General features: G+C 51.5%; 1 protein-coding gene and 1 long non-coding RNA gene across 3 annotated transcripts in view; one reads left to right on the forward strand and one right to left on the reverse strand.

Annotated features, from left to right (window-relative positions):
- LOC102945884 (glycine receptor subunit alpha-4) overlaps positions 1-24903 on the forward strand; it is a 40598-nt gene extending 15695 nt beyond the window's left edge. The window contains exons 4-10 of one of the 2 annotated variants that reach the window (XM_043522210.1): positions 838-1061; positions 3315-3397; positions 4751-4891; positions 5365-5579; positions 8626-8775; positions 11042-11152; positions 21044-24903. In XM_043522210.1, the coding sequence (XP_043378145.1) occupies positions 838-1061; positions 3315-3397; positions 4751-4891; positions 5365-5579; positions 8626-8775; positions 11042-11152; positions 21044-21334 (1215 nt within the window). In that variant the 3' untranslated portion in view covers positions 21335-24903. The remainder of the gene's footprint in view (positions 1-837; positions 1062-3314; positions 3398-4750; positions 4892-5364; positions 5580-8625; positions 8776-11041; positions 11153-21043) is intronic. The other variant, XM_037909526.2, reaches the window with a different exon arrangement.
- Positions 978-12937, reverse strand: LOC122461631. The gene is made up of 4 exons (XR_006283648.1): positions 12796-12937; positions 3288-3408; positions 2285-2395; positions 978-1126 (listed from the first exon to the last, which is right to left on the reverse strand). It is a non-coding gene; the product is annotated as an uncharacterized LOC122461631 (long non-coding RNA).
- Positions 24904-26373: the final 1470 nt, after the last annotated feature.

The following is a 26373-nucleotide window of genomic DNA, read 5'->3' on the forward strand; positions in this document are numbered from 1 at the left end:
GAGGGAAGATATCAGCGTCTTAAGGGCCTAACTGGCTCCTGCTACTTCAGTTGACTGCCTGTTCTCCTCAAGTGGGTTCAGGGAAGCAGCAGGAAACAGGAAGCTCCCTGAGAAGCTGGTGTTAATCAGTCCAGGCTCCTGGGGGTGCTAGAGAGGTACATAAGAGGCTCCTCCGCCTCTCTCTCCCTGAAGCTCCTTCTGCTTTCTGTTATTCCCTCCCACCTTTTCTCCTGACTGCCTGTTATGTCTTGTGCCCTCCTTCCTCCAGCACAGCACTCCACCATCTCTGTGCATCTGGAGCGGAGAGAATACATATGCACCAGCAGCAGATACAATTTTCTACACTCTGGGTCCTAGTGGCACCCCTACCCCCCAGTCTGGTACCTGAGGCAGCCGCCTCAGTTCGCTTCACGATAAGGCCAGCCCTGGTTGTTACCTGCATTATCTTCAGTAACTGGGGATTTGCATTAGTCCCTCCGATTGACATTAGCTCCTGTCAGGAACACAGGCCAGGAACACAGCCACTAGAAGCGTTCTAGATATCTCAATAGGGTTGTTAAAAATCTGACTGTTCCAGGGTACCATTGCACCTGTCACTGGCTGCTCCCTCTCACCCAACCCTTCCCAAGAACTCCTCTTCACCCGAGCAGAGGAAGGAGAGCTTTGCCTGCTTCCTGCAGCAGCTCCGATTGACTGCTCTTCCCCAGGAGCCTGGCCCTCTTTCTCCAGCCCCACTCATCACACTAGAGCCAAGTCCCTTGAGGCACGGTGGGAGTTTGATAACAGGGAAGATCCTTCCTCCCCAGCTGATTGGGATGGGTGCTCCTCTCCCCTTAGGATTACCGGGTGAACGTCTTCCTGCGCCAGCAGTGGAACGACCCCCGCCTGGCGTACAGGGAATACCCAGATGACTCGCTGGACCTGGACCCCTCCATGCTGGACTCCATCTGGAAGCCAGATTTGTTCTTTGCCAACGAGAAGGGGGCCAACTTCCACGAGGTCACCACCGACAACAAGCTGCTGCGCATCTTCAAGAATGGCAACGTGCTCTACAGCATCAGGTATGCACGGGGCAGGGAGAAATGAGGTGAGCAGGGAAGGCAGGAGAGGAGAAGATTCTGGCTACCTAAGGGGGAAAACAAGGCAGGGTCATCCAGGGAAAAAGGGATCAAGAACGAGTCTTAGGATCATAGACATGTGGGGATAGAAGGGATCTCAAGAAGTCATCTAGGCCACCCCCTGTATTGAGGCAGGTCCAAATATACCTAGACCATACCAGACAGATGTTCGTCCTCTAACCTGGTCTGCAAAGCTTCCAGTGATGGGGAGTCCACAACCACCCTAGGTAACCTGTTCCAGTGCTTAGCTACCCTAGAGTTAAAAAGGTTTTCCCTAATAGACAACCTAAATCCCGCTGGCTGCAAGCCTTCAGTGGGCGTGAAGAACAATTGATCGCTGTCCTCTTCATATCAGCACTTAACATATCTGAAGACTTATCAGGCCTTCTTTCTGAGTCTAACCTAACAATGTTCAGTTCTTTCAACTTTTCCTCATAGGTCATATTTTCTAAACCTTTTATTATTTTTGTTGCTCTCCCTGGACTCTCTGCAATTTGTCCACATCGTTCCTAAAGTGAGGTGCCCAAAACAGGACACAATACTCCAGCTGAGGCCCCACCAGTGCCGAGCAGAGCAGAATAATTACTTTCTATCTCTTAGATAAGACATTCTTGTGAATACACCCCAGAATGACAACATTTGCTTTTTTCCTGCCAGCATCAGATTGAATATGAGTTAACAATTTGTGATCCACTATAAACCCCAGATCCTTTTTTGCAATACTACCACCTAGCCAGTTAGTACCCATTTTGTAGCTGTGTGTGCATTTGATTTTTCTTTCTTAAGAACTCTGCACTTGTCTTTACTGAATTTCATCTTGTAGACTTCAGACCAACTCTCCCATTTATCAAGGTAATTTTGAATTCTAACCCTGTCCTCCAAAGGGCTTGCTACCCCTCCCAGTTTGGTGTCATCCAAAGATTTTTATAAGTGTACTCTCCATACCAACATCCAAGTCCTTAATGAAAATACTGAATAGTACCAGACCCAGGATGTACCTCTGGGGAACCCCACCAGATATATCCTCCCAGTTTAACAGCAAGCCATAGATAACTATTGCAAGTATGTTTTTTCAGCCAGGTGTGCATCCAACTTATAGTAATTTCATCAGGACCACATTTCCCTCAACTCTTGATCCACTGACTGGTGTGGAAGGGAGCACTCACCGCAGGTACCCCCTGGCCTGGCTGGACATGGTATAGCACCCTTTTCGTCTCCAGCATCCCCTGCCAGTGGTCACTCTGGTCCTGTGGTGGTGCCTCATCTTGCAACTTGGCCTGCCAGGAGAGTCACATTTCAGTTCTACCCCTTCCAAGATGACAAAGTCTCAAAGATAATCCAGTATCTTTGCATCAGGCCCCCAGCTCTCAGCCCTGTGGTCCTTATATACTTCTCTCAGGACTTTAGATCATCCTTATCCTCTTACAGCCAGGGGCTTCAAGTCACCTTCCCAGTGGCTGGTAGGGGAACCCAGGCCTGTCTTCTGCACTGGGTTCCAGTCCAGGGACCCTTGGACAAGCAGCCTAGGTCTGCTTTGTCAGAAGCCTTAAAGCTGCCTCCCTGGACTTCTTCCATTAGCCTTTCTTCAGGCCTTTACCCCAGCCCTTTCCTTGGCACTTGATAACAAGCAGCACCTCCCAGGGCTTCTCCCCAGGGGTCCAGTTCCTGTCCGGGTCCAATTCTGCATCTTCCAGAGAATAACTGCAAAACTGCCTACAGCCCCTTCTGGGCCAGACTTCTCTTTATAGTCCCACCCAGCACTTCCCCAGCTGGGCCTCATCTTTAATTACACCAGGTGCATCCTCCAGATGCCACTCAGACCTACATTAACCCTTTCATCACACATGTGAGGTCACTACCCCTTCACACATGGCATTATACCCCACTGATTTGCTCATGTCCCTCCCAGTGGTGAATAGCCTATTACTATTACCAGCTCAGGGAGTTACTCCTTTAGCTGGAGTGATACAGGCCCATGCCTGTAGTGCTGAAGTTTCCTGACTCAAGCCCCCTGGTGGAGGAGCCATTACACATAGAACTAATGAGAGGTTCCACGCCTGCTGTTAACCATGGGCCAGCAGCACAGCTCTCTCACCCCTGAGTCCCAGGGCTGCTTTGGAAGACAAAGGGCGGGAAGGGCTTATCCAAATGCTGTAGGCTCAGACAAACCTGCTCCATTCTTTCTGCTCCTCTCAGGCTTACGCTGATCCTCTCCTGCCCCATGGATCTCAAGAACTTTCCCATGGACATCCAGACGTGCACCATGCAGCTGGAGAGCTGTGAGTACCCCCTGGGAATAACGGGCAGGGATAAGGATGTGAAGCGGGATTGAGGGCCGTGTCCTACCATCTCTCCAGGCTGCTCTTGTGGTGGCCGCCTGCAGCAGCATAGGGGAAGGACACTCAGCAGGCTGTGTCCAGCAGTTGTCTTTGTACGTGTCTCCCGTGCTGACCCCCTCCAGAGCTGGCTCCATGTAATCCCACTTCTCCTGCATACTGGGCCCCCTCGGCCCACACACACCTGCAGCCCTTGCCGCTGCTTGTGACTGAGGAAGCTGCCGGGTAACTGAGACAGGAGGTGGGGGTAGGTGCAATGGAGGGAGATGGGGAAAGGGGTGAATGGCGGTGAGGGGGAAGAAGGGGAGGAAAAGGTGGAAAGGAGGGGCAGCAATGAGAAGATGAGCCAAGGAAGGCTATGGGGACACAGCCAAGGGGGGCTGTGGCACAGGAGGGAAAGGGGCGCGATTAGTGGGCAGCTGAGAGACACCGTGTGGGGGAAATTCTGGGGTGAGTGGCCCTCACTTTGGGACTGGGAGACTGCAGGAGTGGGAGGGCAGGGGGGGAGATGATGGGCCTAATACTGTATATGAGCCCCTGGCGGGAGGATCACGGCTGCTAGAAAAGCTCATCCATAATCTAGTTCCAGGAGAGAGTGAGTGTTCCTGATGCTATGTTTGGGGGAATGATTACAAGTGTCAGAGTGTGTGTGTGGTGTGTGAGATAATGCTGTGCCCATCTTGTGAGTGCTCTGACTGTGCGAATAGCCTGTATATCCCAGGTGTGCTTGTCAGTAGGTTTGCATGAGTATGAATTTCTGTGAAGGCATGCATCTCTATGGCATGATGTGCATGCATTTGTGTCAGTGCATGGCTGTCTGTGGTGTCTATTATGTGGCATGCATATCTATATATTTGTGGCTATTCCCTTCCAAACAGGAGCACTTCCAAGTCCTTACGCCTCTCTAGTCCCAAGGCGTGAATGCATGGACTCACAGCACGCATTGCAGGCAGCATTTCAACACGTCCAGCTATGCAGGGCAGGTCCCACCTCCAAAACAAGGAGCTCACAGAACAGGGCAGAATTCCTCCTTGGGAAGTTCTCAGTTGCACCACAGCCCTTCACAGCTACTGCGGGCTAATGGGCTAACCTCAGTGGGAACGCCCTGTGCCAGCACACTTAATGTACAGACCCAGGGGCAGCAACATGGAGCAGCCTCAAGTCTGCTTCTCCATCATCCTGTTTCTAGAGTTGGCCTGAGGGTTCTCAGAATCGTCTCCCAATTTTCACTCTCTCTGCCCTCGTTCCCTTGCTCCATCCACCCTCACTCTCTCTCATGCTCTCTCTGTTTGCCAGTTGGCTACACCATGAATGACCTGATCTTTGAGTGGCTGGAAGAGCAAGAAGCTGTCCAAGTGGCAGAGGGCTTGACACTCCCACAGTTTATTCTGAGGGATGAAAAGGATTTGGGCTATTGTACAAAGTATTACAACACAGGTAAGCGCGTACACACACACGCACACACCCCCAGTAGAAGTCTTTTCCAACAGCCTCAGAGCACAGGTAAACCACCCCGCTAGACTACCCCACACATAACTCCACTCTGGGGTTTCTGCAAGCAATCAGAGCAGGGAGCGTGGTCCTGATCCCACCCCAGGAACAACAGTTTAGGACTGGAAGTGCGCCTGGAGATTGTCTCCAATTGAAACAGCAGGGGAAGCTGGGAGCGTATCTCCCTGAGTTATCACTTGCCAGACCAGCAGGGCTAATGCCCCAACTCTTACAAAGAGTGTCACGGGGCCGCCAATGGCCACACTTGGCCAATGCCTTGGTTTTGTGTCTCCCCAGAATGCCAGCCCATGTGCCATGAGCTAGGAGGTTCTGACCAGGTCACCACAACCTCTCTTAGGGCTGCCCAGACGTAGTGACCATCTGTGGTATTGACCTGTCTCGTGTCTCTCTCCTTGCAGGAAAGTTCACCTGCATCGAGGTGAAGTTCCACCTAGAGAGACAAATGGGCTATTACCTGATCCAGATGTACATTCCCAGCCTGTTAATTGTCATCCTCTCCTGGGTCTCCTTTTGGATCAATATGGATGCTGCACCCGCCCGTGTAGGGCTGGGGATCACCACAGTGCTGACCATGACCACCCAGAGCGCGGGCTCCCGGGCCTCTCTGCCAAAGGTCAGTGGAAGGGGGTTACGGATCATGTCAGCATTGCCTGTGCCATCATATCATCTATTCCGTGCTCCAACACCACTGCTCCTCCCACTCCTCCGGTTTCAGCCAGCTGTCATGGAGAGAGATCTGGAGCAAAGCAGGCCCAGGGCAAGCTGTGGGACCTTCTTTCCTTCTATCCCAACTTCCTGAGCACAAGCCATGTACCCCAGTGCTCTCCCCACTCACATTACTGGATGGTAACTGTATGTCAGGTCCCAGACACACAGAGGTCTCAAATCTTGTGTGGGGCAGAACCCAGTGCAGAAACCAGTAACCAAGAGCCAGATCCTCAGCTGCAGTAGAGTGATGTAGCTCCACTGAAGTCAATGGAGCAACACTGATTTACACCAGCTGAGGAGCTTGCCCCTGTTCTCAGTGTGCTCCGGACCTGCTGAACCTACAGGAGCATGCACTGTGGAGAAAAGTCCCACCTTTCCACCACTGGGCCTCACTGGAGCTTTGCTTCCTCCCCTGTGCTGCAGCAAACTGTCCTTATGCCAGGATCACTCTCAGTCAGGTTGTTAACCTCTCAACAATGTGAATTTAGTAGCAATTGCAAGGATGGAAAAGCAGAACTACGCTGTAATTACAATCGCTGCATTCAAAAATGGAACTGAGAAGCTCAAGCCTGGAATAGCTGGGGGCTGCATGTCAGGAGAGGAGAGGGGCATTGGCAGAGTGGGTGTGGGGAGCCCAGGGCTTGAATAGCTGGGGGCTGCATGTCAGGAGAGGAGAGGGGCATTGGCAGAGTGGGTGTGGGGAGCCCAGGGCTGGAACAGCGGGGGGTTGCATGTCAGGAGAGGAGAGGGGCATTGGCAGAGTGGGTGTGGGGAGCCCAGGGCTTGAATAGCTGGGGGCTGCATGTCAGGAGAGGAGAGGGGCATTGGCAGAGTGGGTGTGGGGAGTCCAGGGCTGGAACAGCAGGGGGCTCTGCAGTTGAGGGTTGAGGTACTCTGGTGGGGCTGAGCACAGGAGCAGTTTACTCCTCCCCAGCATGCACTGTGCCTCGCGCCAGCCTGTTCTCTGAGTCCCCAGATGACAAGCACTTCGCACTGTCTGGTGCAGTTGAAGGAGGTGTTTCAAATTTTACCTTCCTGCTGCCAGAAAAGATCCCTTTTGGCCAGGCCAGCTCCTGCCAACATGTTCAGCCCATCTGCTCACCGCAACTATTTATAGTTTCCTAATTCAGAAGCAAAATGTTTCTTGCTGCTTCCTGCACATCCTGAGGATGATGCTAGGGTCTTTTCAGCTACCAAATGATGCTGTTAGCCAGTAAGCACATGTTCCAAGAGTCCCGCCCTAGATGTTGGTGATGTCCCTGTGACTGCAGGAGCTAGAGGAAGCCCAGCTGCAGCACCCGGGATCCATGAAGGGGAGTGAGGGATGGAGACAGTTTTGGATGCTGACAGGGTAAACCTGGCCCTGAAGAGCTAAACTGAGAGGGAACATTCCCAGGCCTTTCTGTTCTGACTCCAGCAGAAACCACCGTCTTTTAAAGCAAACAAACATCCTCTGGCAGCATTTGCAACCCTGCCATTGACTCACTGAGAGTAAAACCAGTTCTAAACCACTGAATCTGACGTCCTTGAGCACCAGTGTCCAAGCAGAGAGAAATACACAGAAAGGACAGCCACCATAAGCAGGGTCAACTCCAGAGGAGTTTTACAAGCCCTCCCTCTTGTGCTATTAAGGGGTCAGGGAAGGAAAAGTCTTTGCTTAACTGTGAGCCAAAGATCATAGCATGCTGGATGCACATTGGGTGCTAAGCTTAGTTGAAAACCTGGCTCCATGTTCTTCCAGAGCCGAGAGCGTCCAGATTTTGTGGGGAATTTAAATGAGGTTTTCTAATTTTTAGCAGGGGAAAGGAGATTGTACTAAGGGTTCTTCTTTCCGCTCAAACAGGGCAAGAGCTAGTTATGAGTTATTCAGTATTCGCATGACAGTAGAAGCCCCAACTGAGAGCAGGGCCCCCTAACGGCAGGTGCTGTACAGACACATAGTAAGAACTAGTCCCTGCCCCAGAGAGCGAATGCATGGTGCAGTGCATCAGAACACCAGCTTCTCAGCTCCACAGGCTGGAGGGTTTTGTTTAGATCACCAGGAAAGTGAGTTGGGATGTCTTGTCCTGCTGACCATTCACACATCATAAAACAGATTTCCAGCCCAGGACAGAGGTGCCTTGGCAAAGCTAGCTCAGCTCCTGCCAGCCCCGTGTATGGGCAACGATGCAACAAGCCCCTGAGTTTAACTAGCTCTCAAATCCACTCTTCGTTCTTAAGAAAAGACTGACTCAGGCCACCAAGCCCCCCTCACGCTCCCAGGCATGAGCAGTGTCTGGGACTGGCATCGTCTACTGTGGCGTTGGTTAAGGGGCTCCCATTCAGTCAGCCCTCAGGAAGGGACAAGAAGCCAGCCTGGGAAGGGCCTGCCCTTGGGTCAGTCAGGGCCAAGGGGGAGCAAGACCCTCCTTGTCTCTTGCAGCACTCGGAAGGACACCATGCTGGGGAGGGCTGCTGGCCAAGCCAGCAGAGCCCCACGGCTGTTCTGCCCAGGGGCCCAGTGAAGCAGCGACAGCGACGACAGGAGGCAAAAGCTGCTTTGGGTTAATAAAAGCAGGAGCCAGGAGGAGGCACATGGGTGGAAAATGCGTCAAGTGCTGCATAATTGCTTTTCTTCTTCCCCTCTTTTCATGGCCCCTTGGTCGGCCCCACATGGGGCCGCTCCTTACTGCCTTAGCACAATCATCTCTGGGGTCAGAGATGCGGGGAATGAAAAGAGGGAGAGGCAGAGCGAGGGAAGGACAGAGAGGGTGGGGGAGGGGGAAGCGTGGCTGAAAAAGGGAGGAGAGAGAAGTGAAAGGGGCTGGGCAGGCCCGAGGAGATGGTGAGAGGCTCTGTCTAGCCGAGGGCTGTGGGAGGCCTGGGGCCAGAGGATGGCCATGTCCCCATAGGCGGGAGCAGCCCAGGCCCTGTGCTCTCTGACCAGACTCCCCCTCCATACCGGTTTGCAGGTCTCCTACGTGAAGGCCATTGACATCTGGATGGCCGTGTGCCTGCTCTTTGTCTTCGCCGCCCTGCTGGAATACGCGGCCGTCAACTTCGTCTCCCGCCAGCACAAGGAGTTCATGCGCCTGCGCAGGAGGCAGCGGCGCCAGAGGATGGTGAGTCCCCCCACACCCTCCAGCACACACAACACCCTCAGCATTACCATGGGGACTGGCCAGCGGGGATCTCCCCGGCTGGCCCTCCCCGGCCCACGCTCTGCACTTGACTACCCCCGGAGCCCTGAGTGGTTGGAGAGGCCTGCGCCGGGAGTTTAACTAGGCTCTCTCAGTCGTGTCCCAGAGCTTCTGCTCCAGGGAGCCCAGGGGACTGCCCTGCGAGATGCACCCAGGCTTGGGGAACCCAGGAAGTGAGCCTTACGAGACTCACCAACCTGCAAACCTGCTGCCCAGCAAATTCCCAGCCATCTTAGAATGACAACAGGGGCGCTGGGAGCAGGCAGTGCCTCCTTACGGGGGGCATGGAGCCCAGTTATAGCATTGAGCTGCGGGAGACAGTGGCCTGCCACAGGCCTGATGGCACCTTATTCCTTCCGCCTATGGCCTGTGGGCCCAGGCCTGGCTGGAGGGTTCTGTTACCTGCGAGCTGCCTTGAGCAGAGCCAGCTCTGGAATCCCACAGCCCCAAGACACCTGTAAAATATCCCTGAAGCATCCTGCTGCCCTCAGTATGAGCCTCACGAGGCCCAGTCCTGCTCCCACTAAAGCTAAGAAGAGATTTATCATTGATGTGGCTGGGACCAGATCAGGCCCGAGATGGGGGAGGCCCTGAGGCACAGTGCCGCCAGCTTAGTCACGCTGCCCATCCTAACCCCAGACTCAGTGGGTGGAAACAGGAGGCCTGGTAAAATCTCCTCTAGGGCCTAGCACTCCTGCCAGCAGGAGGCATCAATACACTGAGCAGAGAAAGGACTGTGTGTGTGGTCACCAGAGATCTCCCCTTGGAGCCCCATCCTGGGCCAGCAGGCTGGGTGGGGGCACAGGGATTAATCCAGGGCAGCCGCTTTCCTCCTGCAGGAAATGCCATCACTCTCTGTGCTTTAAGGTGTGGGTGTGTTGTCCCAGGGGCAGGGTTATCAGTATGTTGTCATGGCAACAGAGGATATGCTGCTAATCAACAGTCAGGGCATCAAACAGGCTCTAAATAAGTAAAAGCAGCATTGCCGAGCTGGAGCTGCGTGTTGGTTGCCTAGTGACCGAGCCCAGATAGATGGTGCTTGTTAATAGTGGAGCTCTGATCTGAAGTGAAGGGCCCCTGCCTGCTTGCACTAGAGGCTGGGGAGTGCCCATATGCCAGGCCCATATGCTGCTGCTCATGACCGGCAAGCGACCCCGGCCAAGGCAGAAAACCAGCCTCCCCAAGTCTCTGCACCAACTGGCCGTGGATTGCGACAGCTGAGTGTGGCCTGGGCTCAGACACCAGCCCTCACCAAAGCTCCTCTTCCTCCAGCCAAGCCAGCTGCCCGGGCCATGCGGCAATCTGCTCAGGTGGAGGTTGTGCCAACACCCCATCATCAGCAGGAGCCTCCCTGCTGCCTTCCAGGGGGCTCAAGGCAGGGAGCAAAAGGCGGATAGAAATAAAACAGGCCAAAGCGTCCCCTGGAAGAAACAGACGAGGCCTGATTTCCATGAGATTGGCAAGCCCAGGCAGCCAGCTCCAGGGCTGGCACGTTGCAGCCCTCCTATTCAATTTGTAATTAAGTTGTGCTTCTCACTTTCCACTGTCCTCATTACATTCAGAGGGGCTGGGTGAGTGCCCTCCGGTGGATAACGTAACTACTGCAGATCCTGATTATTCAGAAGGAAAGGCTCAATGGAGCCTGGTGAATAAGGGGCCTGATTCTTCCCTGCCTCTCACCAGAAGGGGAGCGTGTGACAGCCACCTGGCCCAGGTGTGAATGCACGACCCAAGCTGCAGGGCAGAATCAGGCCTGCAGAGCCTGACTGCAGGCCATCAGCCCCACTCCCTCATTCCATCCTGAAAGGGGACACGCGTCCGCATCTTCTGTTGCGGTTAATGTGAGATCAGGGTGCTCAGCACCTGCCAGAATCAGACCCTCAGTCTGGACATGTTCCGGGCACATCCGCATTGCGTGTGTGCACAGTGCTGTTATCCCACCTCTCCAGACACCCATGCTAGGGGCGCTGTGCTGCCCAAGATACATTCCTCCATAACCCGCCACTTCACTCTCCCCAGCACTGCATCACCGGGTGGGCACCCTTCACCCTTGCCCATTATACCCCACCTCCTTTTCCCTGGCACTATGGCCTTTGCTCAAAGCTTCTGTGCATGTGTGCTGGCTGGTGGAGCCACCAATCATCCATTGTCCTGCTTTTGTTTGGTCTGCACTATTGGATTCCAAAAGGGCCTGAGCAGCCAGACGCCCAGCCTGGAGCCCTTGCAGCTGCTGAACACCCTGCGCAGCCACGAGCCCACCTACAGAACACTCTCTCAGTTCTGCAGCTCCAGCTCTAGGGTAAAAGCAAACCAACCACCCCCCACCGTGAGAAACCTCTCTGGCTCAGCCCATTCTGTCCCCTTCTTTTATGTTAACCTCCCCCAACCCCACCAAGCTCACTCCTGCACCCTCATCCACAGAAAAATGGGGTAGGCCTTTCCACTGGGGATAGCTGCATCTGTGGCCTGGCCTGGCGCCACAGCAAAGTTATCCTGCAGGGATGCTCAAAGGCTTGGAAGATGAGCCACAAACGTACTTGCGGGGAGTGGGGGGTGTTCGGATTTAAAGGGAGTGAAACAATCTCACTGTTCAGGGCAGGGGTACATAGTGACTAGGACACGGCAGGAATTTCTGGGTTCCAATCCCAGCTCTGTCACTGTCTGACCTGGGGCAAAGCATTCTGCCAGTATGTGCCTCAGTTTCCCTCTCTGTAAAATAGGGGTAATGATAAGTACCTCAGGCAGGGGGTGACTGATGTATAGAAGATGCGTTGCTGATCTATGAAGCAACACTGTCACATTCCTTGACTTGCACCTTCTCCAAAGCATTTTTGCAAACATCCCTCAGAGGGACTAAGACGTGAAGGGTCTTGCCTGAAGCCCCACAGTGAAACAATGGCAGACCTGGGTCTAAAATTCAGGCATTCTGACCCCCAATCCTGTGTCTAGTCATCTCCCCGTCTTCCTTTTGAGGCTTCTACTCCGCATCTCTCCTCAGAAGGGCAATCTCCTGTCCTGCATGCCAGTCACTGCTTCTTACGGATCCCCCTTGGGCAGACAAAGCAGCTCTCTAGGGACCATGGAAGAATGTCCAGTCAGAGCAGGGGTGGGCAGACTACAGCCCACAGGCTACATCTGGTCCATCAAACCATTTAATGAGGCCCTCAGCTCCAGCCGGGAGTGGGGTCGGGGGCTTGCCCCACTCCACGTGGCTCCCAGGAAGCAGCTGGCATAACCCCCCTCCGGCTTCTATGTAATAAGCGAAGGCATAGCCAGGTGGCTCTGCGCGCTGCCCCGTCCACAGGTACTGCCCCCGCAGCTCCCATTGGCCGTGGTTCCTGACCAAAGGGAGCTGCAGGGCGGCAACTGCAGACAGGGAAGCATGCAGAGCCACCTTGCCACGCCTTGGAGCTGGAGGGAGGACAAGCTTCCAGGAGCTGCTTGCACCCCTGAGCTCCCCCCTGCACTCCAATCCCCTGCCACAGCCCTAATCCCCCTCCTGCCCTCTGAACCCCTCGATCCCAGCCCAGAGCCCCCTCTTGTACCCCAAGCCCCTTATCCCCAGCCCCACCCTAGAGCCTACATCCCCATCCAGAGCCCTCACACTCTTCCTCTGTACTCCAACCCCCTTCCCCAGCTCTGACCCCTTCCCAACCTCCAAACCCCTTGGTCCCAGCCTGGAGCCCCCTCCTACACCCCAAACCACTCAACTCCAGCCCTCACCCACCCACCCCGCACCCAAACCTGGAGCCCCCATCCACACCCTGAACTCCCCATTTCTGGCCCCATCCCAGAGCCTGCACCCCCAGCCGGAGTCCTCACCCCTTCCCACACCCCTACCCCCAATTTTGTGAGCATTCATGGCCCACCATACAATTTCCACAACCCGATGTGCCCCTCAGGCCCAAAAGTTTGCCCACCCCTGAGTCAGAGCTTTCTTACCAGTGATCCTGGGAATTTCTTCCAAACGCACTCCCAGGAGTGGCAGCAGCTCGCCTTAGCCTTCGTGCCTGAGGACAGTGACTACAGCTGGACAGGCCAGTGCACTGGGAGAGGGGTGGCGTAAGAAGACCTTGGAGAACCCCTGGGCAGAGAAACTCTGGTCATAAACACACAAAGTCCAGCTCAGTGAGGACATGCATATGGTGTTCAGAAAGGTGCGACAGGTGAAGGCAGGTGAGTGCAGGGCAAGCAAACAGTGTTCTAACCTGAATGCTAAATTCAGTGAGAACAACAGGGATCGGTGCAGGTCAGAGTGGTGAGGGTGGAAACAAGACTAATAAACTCAGTACAGGTCCAAGTGGGGAAGGTGCGCACGCAGAACTGTCACACTCGGGGCAGGTCCAAGCGGTGAGAGTGTATTTGGGTGTGCACTCAGGCCTGTCACACTCGGGGCAGCTCAGAGTGGAGAGAGTGTATTTGGGTGTGCAATCAGGACTGTCACACTCGGGGCAGGTCAGAATGGCTTCCTGTATTTTTGTTAGTGCTGCTCTTGGACTCCCCAGCATCCTCAAAGGAACCTTCTAAAGAGTTTCACTGTCAGGCAGAATAAAATGCCCATGTTTGCTACTAACAATGCACTGCAACCCTGCATGTCTCCTCCCCTACGATCTCTCGCAGCCCCCCTAGGCATCCTGTTGCAGACCCCCACCAGTCCCAGAAAGTCCAGCTGTCTTACCAGTCATCCGTGCACACCTCCGAGCTGCCTCAGCCCCACTCATCTCCCTCGGCACAGCCAGCTTCCTGTACCACCTCCCTACTCTGAATTCACAGCTCCATAATTCAAAAGGGATAATAGAAGCCAACTTAGATTGGATGTTCCTGGTTTCCCTTCTGCATAATTACTCACCGGCATATTTTGTGCCATCAGCGTGTATGCAATCCTTCCACTTAAAGCGCCATTAAAGACAAGAGGAGACATTCTGCTCTGTCTCCCCAGTGTAAATCCGGGACAAACCTACCGAACCTAGTGATTTTCCCCACCCTCGCAAAGAGCAGAACTGGGCCTAGCTGCCTGCTCCAAGGAGTTTCCATCGTAAGGGCCAATCTGTGCTCCAGATTGGCAGCATTACAGTGCTGTTACCGGGTCCCCTGGCACAGCTGTGTCTGGAGTGTAGTTGGGGCCCTAACTGAAGCTGTTTAAAGCACAGCTCCATTCTGAACAGGGTCTGCGCAGAACTGACACCTTCTTACTCAGCCGTTCTCAGCCCCTGGGCTGTAGGAGAGCCAGAGCTGCTGACAGAGCCACTATCATAAGTGTGTGCTGAGTGTTACTGCTGTTAACACTGCAGAACCTGCATAGCTAAGGCCTGCCTGTGCTGACAGGGAGTCCTGATTTCAGCCTTTGCTGGCCAGGCACCAGCGTGGTTGCAGTGGTACAAACCCCAAGCGTAGGCAGGGTGAAGTGCTGTCAGCTCCCATTTTCCCAAGTGCATCTTAACCCGGCTTCCAGCGCCACTGGTTCCAGCAGCTTTACCTGGCTACCCTAGGGGTTTGCATTGGGGAGGCTAGGCTGGTGGCCAGGTATCAATGGCTGGAAGTGGGGCAAACCCCCAAGTGTAGACAAAGCTGGGGACAGAGAGAGCTGGAGTCTGTTCCTTCTTGTGCCTTGTTGATAGGATTGTGTCCTACATTCCAGTGACAAGGCCAGTCTGTGGCAGATGGCGGGGGGGGGGGGGGGGGGGGGGGCAGTTTGCACACATCTCACCAAGGGCCTAATTTGAAGAGAGTTGGGATTGCACAGGTGTAACAGAGTAAAGTCTTCCTGGCTCATGGGACACACTTGACCAGGGGTTCTCAAACTGGGGGTCGGGACCCCTCAGGGGGTCATGAGCTGTCAGCCTCCACCCCAAACCCCACTTTGCCTCCAGCATTTATAATGATGTTAAATATATAAGAAGTGTTTTTAATTTATAAGGGGGGGGTCGCACTCAGAGGCTTGCTATGTGAAAGGGGTCACCAGTACAAAAGTTTGAGAACCACTGCACTAGACTACAATGCCTTTTGCACAGAGCCACTTGTTAGAGTGGAACCTTTGCTGAAGCCAGAAAGAAATGATTGCTTTTTGCACAGCCCTCCAGCCAGGGGCAGCCGCCTGCTTTTCCCCATGGCAGTCTATGGATGGGGATTGGCACAAAGGTGGCATAATGTCGTCGCTTTTAACAGCAGTGCTGTCATAAGGAGACCTCGTAACAGAGCCCCCGGCTTAAAGTCACCTTTGCCCACCCACCCCCAGGTCTGAGTTCTGTGGAGCGCTTCCTGGAGATGCAACAGAAAACCTCAGCCTGTGTTTCTAGCCCTTACGGCCGGGAAGAAAACTCTCCAGAGGCAAATGGAACCAGTGCAGCAGTCTGCCTGAGTCTGCAGACAGCCTGAAAGAATAACTCTCTGAGAGGTGAACTGCACCTTTCCTCTCAAGGGGGCATTCAATTTAAAATCTGACACATGGTGCGAATTTCAGTGACAGCATAGTTCCACTGCTGATTGTCTTAACACCCAGCTAGAGTGCCTATCCCAGAAACCCAGACTACCTCCCAGACTCGCTGCCTGCTGCCAGCTTGTTATGCAGCTGCCATGCAAAGTTCTGCAGCACGCTGGACATTTACAATTTGAGGGCAGCATAAAACAAACAGAAGGTCATCTCAGATTAAATAACCAAGAGGACTCCCTAGTGATTGCATTATTCATGTCTAGGTGAATCCAACCCTCACTCAAGTACTATACCTGGAACTGCCACCGAAACTCGAGTTGGCCGCACCAGAGTGCCACAGAATGGAAGCACCTGGCTGCAGAATGTAGCTCAAGCTTGCTGCCAACACAGGGCTCTACTCAAGAGTTGCTCCCTCTTCTGGATGAAACTGGCAAAGCAGGATTTCAGCCTGGGAGGGAATTCCATTCTGAATGTCAAGTTTAACATCTCTTGATTTCAGTCTCTCTTCCGCACAGCCAGCCGACTCTCCGGTCCAGCAACAGAGCCTTGTCTAGGGATTTTCCCCAATTCCATCCACCAGCAGAGCCGCACCAGTACAAACCCCACACAGAGAGAGCTTGGCCTATCAGCTGCAGTTTGCGCCAGTGCAGCTCACCTGGCTGTCAGGCTGCTCCACGGGTGCAAAGAGGAGGTTTGCTTACCTACACTAGACATTTGCTCTATTGCAGCTGCATCATGGCTGCTATTAATGGCAGCTCTTGGGACACAGCCTCAGTCTAGGCAAGGCCTAATATAACTGCAGGTCAGGGTTCAGCCTTGGGGTTTGGTGATCCTCTTCCCAAAAGCACCAAACTTCTCCAGCCAACAGGGGCGAGTCAAACCGCATCTACTTCTGCAGTGTAAGAAAAAGCTGAGGTAACCATTCCAGCTCCTAAAGGATCAGTGAAGGGCACAACCCTCTGTCTGGCTTGGAAGTTCACCTTTAGCAACCCTGCCGTGTGCACCATTCTTCCAAGCGCTTTCTCTGCTTTCCTGGATTTTGCAGCTAGCGGTAAATCTAAAGAAAGAGCTAAATAAATCTCTTCAATGAAAGAAAACTAATATCAATAATTTACCAGCTCCCTGTTCTCCCCCCTGGGAGAGACTTGCTTAGTAGGCAGGTTACCTGTTAAAGAGCCAAGTCAGTGCTCTTTCTGCATGAGAGCCCCCAAGCTGGCTGCTCTCCACCCCAGAAACTAACACTGGGGAGGAGTTTGGTCCCTGCTCATTCATGCAATGAGATGAGTGGGTCTGTGCTAAGGACCCTGGTGAAAGTGAGAAATAAGCACGATGATGATGAATAATCATGCTTTACCATTTCTGTAGCCTCTTTCATCCGAGGATCAGACAGCCCCTTACCGACACCTTTTTCATGATTGTCTGTAGGACAATAGTGTTCAGAGACCCCCAACTGAGATCAGAACCCCATTGTATCAGTCATTCTGAACAGAACGGGACAGTCTCAGCCCTGAAGAACTTACAACCTAAATAGACAAGAGAGTGGGTAGGAGAAAGAGTTACAACATACAAACAGAAGCTTGGGGAGTGAGGTACAGACATCAAATGACTTGTCCAAGGTCTGTGGCGGAGCCATATGTTGATCCCAAGTCACCTGAGTTCCAGCCCCATAGTTTAACCTCAAGATCATATTTCTTTCCAAAATAATCGCTGGCATAGTTGGGAGCAAGTCCATTGAAGGGCTGCTGGATCCTGTTGATGCCAGGACTAAATCTGGCCCACTAAATATTTCAGCCTTGGAAGTCCTCATTGAGGTAGATTATTCTGGCCCTGGCCTCTATGGGATGATAATACAGTGTAAGCAGACAGGGTTAGAAACAGCAGCTCAGAGCTCACCTACAGCGCCCCAGCAGCCTGGGCATCAATTCTGGGGCCCTGAGCACTGCCTGCAATCATATTATAATATGGCTGCTTATGTCTTTAAGTCTTGTTCTATAGACACACAACAATGGGTGTCGTTCGCTACATGTCCTCACAATGTATAGCGATAGTGGGGCCCACCCACCCATCCCAAGCGGATGCTGATCAGGCCTTTACACCACCTGCCACTGTATCCCTGCATCGTGGAGTCATCGGTAGTAACCCAGAGTTAAGGGGTTGTTAACATTTTTTGTATTACAGTCCCTCTCTTTCACACTCCAGTGATTGCAGTGAGTCTCCATAAACATGGAAAACATAACTATTTTTATATATAAAATGATGGGGTCTAAATTAGCTGTTACCACTCAAGAAAGAGATCTTGGAGTCATTGTGGATAGATCTCTGAAAACATCCACTCAATGTACAGCAGCAGTCAAAAAAAGTGAACAGAATGCTGGGAATCATTAAGAGAGGGATAGATAATAAGACCAAAAATATCCGATTGCTTCTATATAAATCCATGGTGCACCCACATCTTGAATACTACGTGGAGATGTGGTCGCCCCATCTCAAAAAAGATATATTGGAATTGGAAAAGGTTCTGAAAAGGGCAACAAAAATTATCAGGAGTATGGACTTTTCACCTTGGAAAAGAGATGACTAAGGGGGAATATGATAGAGGTCTATAAAATCATGACTGGTGTGGGGAAAGTAAGAAAGAAAGTGTTATTTGCTCCTTCTCATAACACACAAACTAGGGGCCACCAAATGAAATGAATAGGCAGCAGGTTTAAAACAAACAAACAAAAGGAAGTATTTTTTTCACACAACACACAGTCAACCTGTGGAACTCCTTGCCAGAGGATGTTGTGAAGGCCAAGACTATAACAGGGTTCAAAGAAGAACTAGATAAATTAATGGAGGATAGGTCCATCAATGGCTATTAGCCAAGATGGGCAGCATTGGTGTCCCTAGCCTCTGTTTGCCAGAAGCTGGGAATGGGCGACAGGGGATGGATCACTTCATGATTACCTGTTCTGTTCATTCCCTCTGGAGCACCTGGCATTGGCCACTGTTGGAAGACAGGATACTGGGCTAGATGGACCTTTGGTCTGACACAGTATGGCCGTTCTTATGTTCTCCAGCCCTGGCCTGGTAACTCTTCCAAGGACAATGTCTCCAGGCAGGGACACTTTGGCTTCCTGGACGCTGCTGCCATGGCTCTCAAGCACCCCAAGCAGCAAACAGTGGGGGCGTCGGCATCTGCATCAAGGCAATGGTGCATCAGGGGCTCGCAGCGGGGCTGCTGCCTCAGTGCGCTGGGGAGTCCTTCAAGCACTGATATGGAGGCCCTGACCTCCCCCACCACAATCCTCTTCCCCATTTGCCCTCTGGTTACTCCTATTGCTCCGCTCACGCATCATACGGCAGCAGCATGGGGGAGTCCCAAGCGGGTGGCGAGGGGCTATGCAGGAGAAATCTGGGGGGCAGGTGAGGATGTGGGGGAGCAGGGTTGTGTGGAGACAGCATGGGGAAGGCCTGGAGTAAGAGAAGCTGAGGGGAGAGGCGCAATGGTTTCAGCTCTTACATCACCCGTGTACCATGCAATGCACTGGCCTCCTCCCTCCACCTCCACATTCAATCTTCCCCCGATCAGCTACTGCTAAAACCCAGCGCGCGTCCTCCTCACACCCCTGATGACTGTTATTACAAACACGCCGTTCGTCCCATCAGCCACAACACCCTGAAACACACCCATCTGCTGGAACCCTGCCACCATGCATGCAAGCCATTTCCTTTCACTACGCCGCCTCAACCTCCTGAGCAATTTGAGAAGAGCCATTCCCGGCTCTGCCGCCCGACCTGAGGTGCAGGCTGCACGCTGTGGGTAAAATAATTCAGAGGTTACCAGGGCTGGATAAGCAGTTAACTGTGATTTCCTGGCTTTTCTATGCTGGTATATACACTTAACTGGTTCCTGCTCCAGATCTTTGGGGGAAGTACACTATGTGGAATGAATGAATAATTAATATTAAACTGGAGTAATAGCAATAGGATGAAATTTAATAGTGAGAAGTGCAAGGCCATGCATTTCGGGATTAATAACAAGAATTTTTGTTATAAACTGGGGACGCATCACTTGGAAGTAACAGAGGAGGAGAAGGACCTCGGAGTATTGGTTGATCACAGGATGACTATGAGCCACCAATGTGATATCGCCGTGAAAAAAGCTAATGCGGTCTTGGGATGCATCAGGCGAGGTATTTCCAGTAGAGATAAGGAGGTGTTAGTACTGTTATATAAGGCACTGGTGAGACCTCATCTGGAATATTGTGTGCAGTTCTGGTCTCCCATGTTTAAGAAAGATTAATTCAAACTGGAACAGGTACAGAGAAGGGCTACTAGGATGATTCGAGGAATGGAAAGTCTGTCTTATGAAAGGAGACTCAAAGAGCTTGATTTGTTTAGCCTAACCAAATGAAGGCTGAGAGGAGATATGATTGCTCTCTATAAATATATCAGAGGGATAAATACCACAGAGGGAGAGGAATTATTTAAGATCAGTACCAATGTGGACACAAGAACAAATGGATATAAACTGGCCATCAGGAATTTTAGACTTGAAATTAGACGAAGGTTTCTAACCATCAGAGAAGTGAAGTTCTGGAACAGTCTTCCAAGGGAAGCAGTGGGGGCAAAAGACATATCTGGCTTCAAGACTAAGCTTGATAAGTTTATGGAAGGGATGATATGATGGGATAGCCTAATTTTGGCAATTAACTGATCTTCAACTATTCGCAGTAGATATGCCCAATGGCCTGTGATGGGATGTTAGATGGGGTGGGATCTGAGTTACCACAGAGAATTCTTTCCTGGGTGTCTGGCTGGTGAGTCTTGCCCACATGCTCATCGCCATATTCGGGGTCGGTTTAGCTGATCGCCATATTCAGGGTCGGGAAGGAATTTTCCTCCAGGGCAGATTGGCAGAGGCCCTGGGGGTTTTTCGCCTTCCTCTGCAGCGTGGGGCACAGGTCACTTGCTGGAGGATTCTCTGTACCTTGAAGTCTTTAAACCATGATTTGAGGACTTCAATAGTTCAGACATAGGTCAGGGGTTTGTTACAGGAGTGGGTGGGTGAGATTCTGTAGCCTGTGTTGTGCAGGTCAGACTAGACGATCATAATGGTCCCTTCTGACCTTAAAGTCTATGATTATCTTAGCTCAGTAGTTCTCAACCTATTTACCATTGTAGGCTGCATATGCAGCTCTCTCCATTTATGTGGGCCACATCCACACGATATATATATACACACTACCTGTATGGCCCTGAGGATGTCACAGCTGTGTGCTGATGGGTCCACAAGCGACCTGCAGGTTGAGAACCATTGTCTTAGCTACTCACACATCACTGCCTATGGGACAGATGCATGGAAAGCACAGCCCTGGCCCAGCAAAGGCATGCGTGAGTGTGAACCCCTGGGCCCATGCACAATCCCATTGGCTACAGTGGGACTTCCTGCTATGGGATCTGCTAGCCTGACCCTTCTACCTGCACAATCCAGGCTTATAAATGTGTGTGACGGTATTTGGTATTTCTAAATTCGATATATCCATGTGCTGGTATAGATAGTGTGTATATGTAGGACTATATATACACACACACACACATCTCCATACAGTATACAGATACACTGTATATAATCAAAACAAGCCATGTGTATATATACACTCCCTGTATAGACACACTCCTGCAACACCATCTCTCACTGTCTGGTGTCTAACTGTGGCCAGTGACACTGAATTCACATGCCATTCCCTTCCCCTCTCATCTGCATCTCTCCAGGAGGAAGAGGTCGTCCGTGAGAGCCGCTTCTACTTCCGTGGCTACGGCCTAGGCCACTGCCTGCATGTGAAGGATGGCAGCACTGTGGAGGGTCCCAGCATCTACAGCCCCCCTCCACCGACACCCTTCCTGAGGGAGGGAGAGGCAATCCTCAGGCGCTATGTCGACAGGGCCAAGCGGATCGACACTATCTCCCGAGCCGTCTTCCCCTTCACCTTCCTGGTGTTTAACATCTTCTACTGGGTGATCTACAAAGTGCTGCGGTCTGAGGACATCCACCAGGCACCCTGATGTGACATGGCGCCAGGCAGGGGAGACCCTACGTCTTCCTGGTCTCATGTGCGCACTGCTGTGTGGGCTAGAACCTTCCACCAGCACCAGTCAGGACACTAGTAGCTTTGCCAGGACCTTGTTTCTCTCTGACCCAGAACTTCTAGTACCAGCTGAGAAACTTGGGCACACTCTGCATGGTGTAAGGGGCACTATGCTGCCCGTAAGGACCTGGCCGTGCTCCATCCACCCATACCCTAGCATGGCGTTGGGTTCGCTGTGCTGCTTGAGGCACTGGCCTTTATCATCTAGACATGCTCCATCTCCCAGCAAGGACTTGGGGGAGTGCTGCACTGCAGCTGTCCATAACCAAGATAAGCTCATCGTCCAACTGCCCAGTATGGTTTTAGAGGGTGCTATGATGCTGGAGCTGCTGCCCTCCAAAACAGAGACATGTTCCATCCACCAATACATAATCAGCATGGTAACATGGGATGATGTATGGCTGGGAGTGTGTCAGTCTAAAATGGGACACTCCATCTTTCCAGCACCCCCACCAGCACAGAGCTGGGGGTGCTAGGCTACTGTGTGGCACAACTTGGACAGGTGCCATCTCACAACACCCCAGCAAAGTGACAGAGGGTATTTGCTGCTGGAGGTGCTGTCCTCCCTAACCCAGATATAACCCACCTTGCTAATGCCCTACCTTGGCAATGCCCTGCTACTGGGGGTGCTTCTCCATAATCCGCTTTGGAAATGTGGGCAACAGTCAATTCATGGTCAGACTGGAGGGAGCACCATTATGGTGACTTCCAAACACAGCCTCAGCATGGTGCTAGGATGCACTGTGCTGCTAGAAGGGTTGTGTACCATCCTCCAGCTGCCAACAACCTAGCATGGTGATGGAGGGGGCTGTGCTGCCACTGTGGTTATTGATGAGATCTTGAGCTCTTCTTAAACTGGCAAAGCCCATCCAGCCATGCAAACCAGGCCAGGCAGCAGTGGACACCATAGGGTAATCAACTCTTCCTCTGATATTTACGTTCTTGGCCTTCTCATCTCCTCGCTCTTACCCTTGATTCTTTATGACCACGGGGTAGAGGCGCTTGCTGGGGGGCACCCCTTTTGATGAGCATGTCAAGTGCAAGACACCCAGCCTTCGCTGAGACTCTGAGGAGACTGGTCAGAAGGCTGGGGCATGAAAATGGCAGTAAGGCAGAGAGCACTGGAGCCAGGTCTGGAGATGGTTCACTGTAAAGGAAAAGGCTTCAAGGGTCTGTCTAGGGGGCTATGTTTATGTTCTTGACTTACTCTGTGAAGAAACGTTCCCAGTTCTCCTCATGATCCAGCCAGTCCACTCCTTCTCTTCTCTTGCCGAAGTGAACAGAGCCACCCGAGCTTGCACGTTAGGCAGAGCTCCAACGCAGATTTCAGGTGTAGGAGTGAAAGGAGAGGTTTTTAAGAGGTCAGAATAAATAAGGGCCCAATTCTGAGAGTGATGAGCACCCCTAAATCCCACTAGTTAAACTGGAACTTAATGGTGCTCAGAACCAAATAGGAGGTGCTTAGTAACTGGCAAGGTCGGACTCAAAGTTGATCTCCCTCAAAAGGTTTTGTTGGGCAGCAGGGTTCTCTTAGGTGCTGTTGGCCTTCTTGTCTGATAGCAGAGGGGAATGAGTCTGGGGATGGCTAGTGTCCCTGGATCAGCCCCTTTGATCTCGCCTGTGGAGTTGCCTCCAGCTGCAGTGAGAGCAGGATAAAGTCCTGCGGGGACAGGAAGGGGTGAACGTGTTTTCACCCATAACAGGGGCAGAAGGAGGAAGTATTGGCCCTCGCCAGTCTCCTTCCATTCCCCACCTGTTTTCCCTTTCCAACACCACTAGGCTCTCTGAATCATTTTAAACTGGGTCAAATTCACCGCTGTTGTAATTTTATTGAAGTCAGTGGAGTTGCATCAAGGTTGTTTTGTCAAGTAACTTAGGCCTGAATCTTAAGGATTCGAATAATCTGGGGAAGAGCAGACCTGAAATATTTTAGAAAAATCCACTGCTCTGCCCCAAGAAATAAAAGCAATAGGCAACATTATTTAGGTCCTACAAAAAAAAACCAAAAAATGTTTGTGCCACCATTCTCCCTCTCTGGCATTTTGGGTTCGCCTGTTCCCTCTGCTCACATGTAACTAACCCAGACAGTGCCCAAAGCAGGGCTCACCTCCTCAGAGATGCTGGTGCTCATGCTGTACAGCCATGTCTGGGGCTTCCACTCCACACGCAAGGTGGGGCAAGGGAGGGAACTAGTGTTTGCCAGGTGGACAAGGACAGCCTTGTCAGGAGACGTGGCATGGTCACTGGTCTAGAAGCCTGTTACAGGCAAGTGCAAGCCACAGCACAGTGAGCAGCGGGTGTCCCTTTAAATCTCTGCATGCCTGGGGCCAAGCGCCAGGCTGCAGAAAGGGGGAAAGGTCTTGGCGAATCTCACAGTGCCTCTTATTGTAGATCTGGTCCAGATGGGCAAACAGCACAAATCCGCCTTGTTGAGAAACTTTACAGACAATGCCCCAGAGACAGTAACAGAGCTGAACAAGGGAGCCTCTTTGACTGGAGCCAGGCCCCCAGTCAGCTGGTGCCAGACCACCACCTCAGCCCCAGCACATACAGACTCAAAGCCAAAAGACTGGAGAGCAGCCTTGCTGACCAGGAAAACAGGGGGCAGAGTGCAGGTCACAACAGCTCTATCTGCTGTAATAATACCCCAGAAAAAGGTCTAGTGCGTTCAGCTCCCTACTGCAGTCACATCATGTGCCCAGATACCACAGTGATGGGCAACCTTATACAAATCTAGAGACACAGAGAATTCTTAGTCTTTTCTCAGGCCTTACCCCCACCGACATCAGTTGCCCAAGTAATACTGGAGTAAGAACGTCAGGATTTAACCCAACAAGGGTGTTTAGCACCTCACGAGATTGGGCTTGCATAGCGCTTTTTGTCGTCCACAAATTTTACAAATATTCACTAATGAATTAAATCTCGCCCTGCCCCTTTGGGATCAGTGGATAGGTGGATATTGCTGTTCCCATTTTAGGCATGGAAATGGAGGCAGAAAGGTGAAGTGACTTGTTCAAAGGAGTCAGTGTAGCAGCTGGGTTTCCCCTAGGAGTGGCCAAACTATCGTAGAACCCTATTTGGCCACAAATCAATTAAACTGTGTTGTTCCACCCATGTTGATAGGGCCTAGTAACGTCCCCATAAGTCATACAGGCTTACTAGATACTTCTCTCCCTCTGTTTTGTTGTTGATTCTGAGTCCTGGTTGGTAGGTTTGGCCTGAATACAACCCGACATGACTATTTAGACTTGCTTTTGGACAGATCAGGTCTTTGAGGCCACTGGAAGTGATCCTCCAGCTGGTATAAAGTCACTTCTTCTATACTGCAAAACTGCTAACTGTTCTCTCCTGGCACTGAGGAACCTTGAAGCGCCAGAGGTGCATACATTGTATGGCATCTGGAGAAGTGTCAAGTTTTGAAATGAGGGATTTTTAAACAGCATTGATCTTCCTACACAAATAAAACGTATCTGGGGTTTTCATTAATATTGCCAGTGTTATTTATAGAGGAAGGGATTTAGTTTAACACTGCAACAACACCTGTCAGTCTTGACCTGCTGCCACCTCCCACATGCCTCCTACTCCTGTCAAAGAGGAAACCATTCTTGCCTGTTCTTGCTTTCGCCATTGCTGGTCCCCAGTGTGAAGCAGAGGGTCACAATAGCATCTTCAACAGCACAAGGGCTATTTAGTCTCCTTTGTCATTCAAACCTGTGCATCCCTTGTTTGCTCTTTTTCACCAACAGATCTGAACTCTGCTGTTGCAGAGAAACCACCCTCTCCTGGGATCTGAAGGAACTCAGTCTCCACAGTCATTTCAGCCTTGACACAAGTTGCATACACCCCTCAACCTGCGCCAGAGAAACCACTGTTTCCTTGGCCTGTATGCAATGAATTTGATGGGACTTCACGGACACCTATTTTCCTATAGGCTTGGAGGCACCAGCCATAATGAAGTACAGTCTAATATTTGATCACATGAAGTTCCTGAATATAGGTCACTCACAGGTTAAAAATCAACACTTTTAGAATTCAAACACACTTTTTGCTAATACCATAAAGATTTGGGGAGAATAATTAATATGTAAATGAATTTACTATACAAGAACAAAAAAAGGGTTAATATTTACTAACAGGTACTAGTCTAAATTAAATAAGCAAACACTCATTTGTTACAAAAAAAAAAAAAAAAAAGGAGACTTATTTACACTGACCATCCCTGTTCCTCAGAGGGGACACTTGACTAGAAGTGCATTGCATATTCATTATTGTTTTCCTACGGTGTTAATAGTGTTGTGGATATCAAGGACCCTGGGATGGTTGCAGAGGTTCATTTTCAGTCATCTCTATTTAAATGAAATTGCAGAAGCTCCTTCTCAGCAATGATGAGAGGACAAGCTAGTGCAGGGGCTGCATGTCAGAGGAAAGGGTCTGAAGTGAGGGATCTCATTAGTTAAACCTTCCCAGGTGCTGCTGCACAAGGAGTGCCATAGACACAAGGCTTGGTGTCAGGCCCGGACTCAGAGAGGAGCTGAGAGAATTAGGTAGTGCTGCCCTCTACTAGTGTCTTCTGACTTCCTTAAGGAAAATCCAGGCCCTTGGGGGCTGACTGGCTCTGGGGACTGGAGCCTTTCACCTTATCTGCTGCATCTGCACTGAGCTGTCTTTGAAACCTCCCACCATTGCTCTAGCACTGGGATCACTAGTGTAGATCAGCCACAGGCTCTCTTTTCTTTTTTCTTTTTTTTTTTTAAATAAAAGAGCTGTGTCATTGACCTAACTCTGCTCAAAGCTGTGGTTACACAGTCAGTGGCTGATCCACGCTAGTGCTGCTGCTGTTCCGAACACTGTTAGAACCAAATCTGTGTTAGACCAGCAGTGGGAGACTGCCAGACAGAGTTCAGTGTAGATCAAGTAATGGCCAGGGGTCACTTGTTCAGACCCAGCTTGCTGTGG

The sequence above is a fragment of the Chelonia mydas genome, chromosome 9 (genome assembly GCF_015237465.2).
Source record: "Chelonia mydas isolate rCheMyd1 chromosome 9, rCheMyd1.pri.v2, whole genome shotgun sequence".
NCBI lineage: Eukaryota > Metazoa > Chordata > Testudines > Cheloniidae > Chelonia > Chelonia mydas.